General features: G+C 36.0%; 1 protein-coding gene across 1 annotated transcript in view; it reads right to left on the bottom strand.

The window, feature by feature from the left end:
* The window catches only part of LOC128249315 (GATA zinc finger domain-containing protein 14-like), a gene marked incomplete at both ends in the record, with an annotated part of 282,969 nt that overhangs the window by 233,958 nt on the left and 46,224 nt on the right, over positions 1-2,787 (bottom strand). The window contains one exon of the mRNA XM_052972578.1: positions 1,706-1,775. Coding sequence (XP_052828538.1) covers positions 1,706-1,775 — 70 coding nt within the window. The remainder of the gene's footprint in view (positions 1-1,705; positions 1,776-2,787) is intronic.

The following is a 2,787-nucleotide window of genomic DNA, read 5'->3' as shown; positions in this document are numbered from 1 at the left end:
ATATATATATATATATACAGTTATATATACAGATATGTGCATGTATATTTACATATAGATACATATAATGACGTACAAATGCATAAGTATACATTCAACCGAACATGCGTTCACACTTAATAAATGCGAAGATGCACATGCGTAGATAAATGCAAAGATACGCAGGAAAACATCCAAATACATCCAGATAGATACAGATATACGCATATAAAAAAAAACTCACATGCACGTTAGTGGTAGGAGGCAGGCAGGCATAAATGTACGTTGATGAAATTCCCTTTGCTGCTAGTCGTATTTTCGTTTGATTCCCTAGAATGTCACTTATCGAAAATGTCTTCGAAATCTACCAAAACTTGATTAAAAAATTTCCCTGTGAATGAAATTTGAAGGATATTTTACGGAAACCTGTCTTATGAAATGTGCTTGATTTAAGGCAATACACGCTGGATATGTTTTCTGGTAGGGCTTTGGACGCGTAGGATGCTTGGAAACACCGAAAATTATCGCCATGTCCTCTACTTCAGGAGCCGACCATGAAATTGAGGAACTTCCTAGTTTCCTACAACAGGCAGAGAATATGGATGAGATGAAGTGCAATGATGGGTAACAGATGCTTGTTCTCAGCAAGTACTTCGAAAGATAAAAACTTTACAATGTTTCAGGTAAACCAACCGAAATATGTTCCTTCCTTAATCGCATTGACATTTAGTCTTCCTCTGTGCAATGGTAAAATTGTTAAAACAATTGAGGTCGTTACATAATTATTTCGGAAGAAATTTTTATCGGATTGCCGAGGAGAATGACTCCAGCTATAGAGAAAATGTCAAAGAAAGAATATGAATATAAATAAATAAACAAAATCCATTAAACTCTCGTGTGAACAACGTTACGTAAGATAACACCGGAACGTGAGTCTTTCGTTAATTGCACCGATTCTAATATTGCTCACGCATATTTCAAACGATTATGTGGACTACGGAGACAGTTGAAATACAGTTTCAGCAAAGGATCAGAAATGCATTAAATCCAGAGATGTCTCATTTGGCGATTTCTCACCATATTTCTTAAATACATCTTATGTATGTCATATTTATCCCATGCTTTCAACTTATATAACATTTTCAATGTTATTCCTATATCGGCAACCAACTCATTAAGATGGAGATTTCTGTTGCCTAACCACCCATGTTTTCTAACTTTCAGGTTTAATATTTTGTTCTTATTTGTGAAGTACACCTAATAAAGAAAGCATCAGCACTATCATAAATATTGTTGCTTTTATCGGGGTTGTGAGTTTAACGAGGTTGAAAAGAATGAGGACAGAGATGTTCCTTTTTGGTAGAGCCCTCATTAATATTTTCAAGTTTCACACGAAAAAGAAAATGAGGATAGAGGCAGAAGTGCTGTCTTTGAGTGAATTTGTTGTAAGGCAAGTTAAAGTAGCGAAAATAACAAGAGTGGATGGCAACACTCGAGGTATCGACAAGTCTATACTTAGAGTGTTGGAGGACGGATATTTGAGATGACACTTGCGCTCGGTGTTGAGCGAGATTTTCCATAGCTGGGCTCCTTCGCTAGACCTGGAAGTCCTTCTCCATTAGGAAAATTGCACCACCACCACCACCACCACCACCACCACTTCTTCACCGACCCCATCATCATCATCATCATCATCATCATCATCATCATCATCATCATCATCATCATTATTATTATTATTATTATTATTATTATTATTATTATTATTATTATTATTATTATTATTATTATTATTTAGCGAGATGGTATAACAGAGTAGTTAGAGCGTCGAAATAAAAATGTTGCGATATATTTGCTCAGGCCCTGCATGTTCTGAGTTCAAATCCTCCGAGGTCAAGTTTATACTGAAACCACCTTCGCTGGGTCGATACGACATGGGGACACTTAAGTAATGGAATCGATGGAGTGGCCAAGCCAGCTCCTAGCAACATTGCTGGACTTGTGACTAGATTAGAAACAATCATCATCATCATCATCATCATCATCATCATCACAATCACAAGTGTTCTCTCCCTACGCGACATCAGTTCCCGCTTCCTTAGTAGCTTAGCAATTATAAATCAGACGTCGCGACGCTTTCAAAGTCGCTTTCAAGAAGAAGCAAGCATTATAAACATGACTTCACTTTTTTAATCCTTCTTAAGAAAATTTCCTAATCCTATATCTTGGATAATTGATTAAATTAAATTCTGATTAAAATAATCAACATAAAAATTTAAAAAAAGCGAAAAACAAAACACAAAGCAAAACAAAAAAAAGAAGAAAACGCACATAATGAATAAAAAAAATTAAAAAGAAATCAGTATTAAATAAGAAATAAGCGTTTTAATGGCATTATTGTCAGTATCATCATCATCATCATCATCATCATCATCATCATCGCCAACATCATCACCATCATAATCATCATCGTCATCATCATCATCATCATCATCATCATCATCATCATCATCGCCGTCGTCGTCGTTGTTGTTGTCGTCGTCGTTGTTGTCGTCGTCGTCATCATCATTAAAGAACATCATCATCATCTTCATCATCATCATAAAAGGCTGCGAATTGGCAGATACGTTACCGCACTGGACAGAATACTTAAGTGGCGTTGCATAGAAATAGAGACGAGAGAGTGTAAAACAAAGGTAGCGTAAGCCGGTGCTGCCTAAATGCACATCCGATTTGATATACAGACATCCATTTTCTGAAGAATACACATTTTTGTAACGAAATTTTGCTGAGGGAGATTTTCTATGA

The sequence above is a fragment of the Octopus bimaculoides genome, chromosome 13 (genome assembly GCF_001194135.2).
Source record: "Octopus bimaculoides isolate UCB-OBI-ISO-001 chromosome 13, ASM119413v2, whole genome shotgun sequence".
Taxonomy (NCBI): Eukaryota; Metazoa; Mollusca; class Cephalopoda; order Octopoda; family Octopodidae; genus Octopus; species Octopus bimaculoides.
The sequence above is the reverse complement of the archived record's forward strand: the minus strand, read 5'-3'. Positions and strand labels throughout refer to the sequence as shown.